At 33.8% G+C, this 562-nt stretch overlaps 1 protein-coding gene across 1 annotated transcript in view; it reads left to right on the top strand.

The window, feature by feature from the left end:
• Positions 1-562, top strand: part of LOC119592074 (prolyl 4-hydroxylase subunit alpha-1-like) — a gene marked incomplete at its 5' end in the record, with an annotated part of 27,605 nt that overhangs the window by 19,342 nt on the left and 7,701 nt on the right. The window contains 2 exon segments of the mRNA XM_037940886.1: positions 33-119; positions 236-370. Of these exon segments, the coding sequence (XP_037796814.1) occupies positions 33-119; positions 236-370 (222 nt within the window).

Genomic DNA, 562 nt, shown 5'->3' with positions numbered 1-562 from the left:
CAGAAAGTATGGGTGACGTAGAGAAATGGCAGATTGAACGTCAAGCCTATGAGCGTCTGTGTCGTGGTGAAGGAAAGTTGCCACTGGAAATGTTACTGAAACTCCATTGTTTCTACAAGGTTGGCACATCAATGTTTAACTTGCAATTGAAAGAATTTTTGATGATGAAACTCTTATTAGAATAATTTCATTGTAAACTACATAGTTATAATCATTGCTTTCTTTTCTTTCAAAGAGTGGTCCTTCTGCTTACCTACGTTTAGCTCCTGTGAAAACTGAGATTGCACATATCCATCCAACAATTCACATTTTTCATGATGTTCTCGTTGATTCGGAGATATCAGTGATCAAAGAGTTGGCAACACCAATGGTATGTGGAAATGCAACTTTTGGTACATCACACAGGGCAGTTTACTGTAATTTTTGTTTGTCAGAATTAAGACAAAGTAGTTTAGTGTATTAATTGTATATGTCAAGTATTATTTTTGAAAGATAATTCTTATGGAAGTTAATTTGATTGTGTATGTATTGATTTTTATATGCATTAGTATTTTGTGTTCAG

The sequence above is a fragment of the Penaeus monodon genome, chromosome 29, assembly GCF_015228065.2.
Source record: "Penaeus monodon isolate SGIC_2016 chromosome 29, NSTDA_Pmon_1, whole genome shotgun sequence".
NCBI lineage: Eukaryota > Metazoa > Arthropoda > Malacostraca > Decapoda > Penaeidae > Penaeus > Penaeus monodon.
This window is presented reverse-complemented; position numbering and strand designations above follow the sequence as displayed.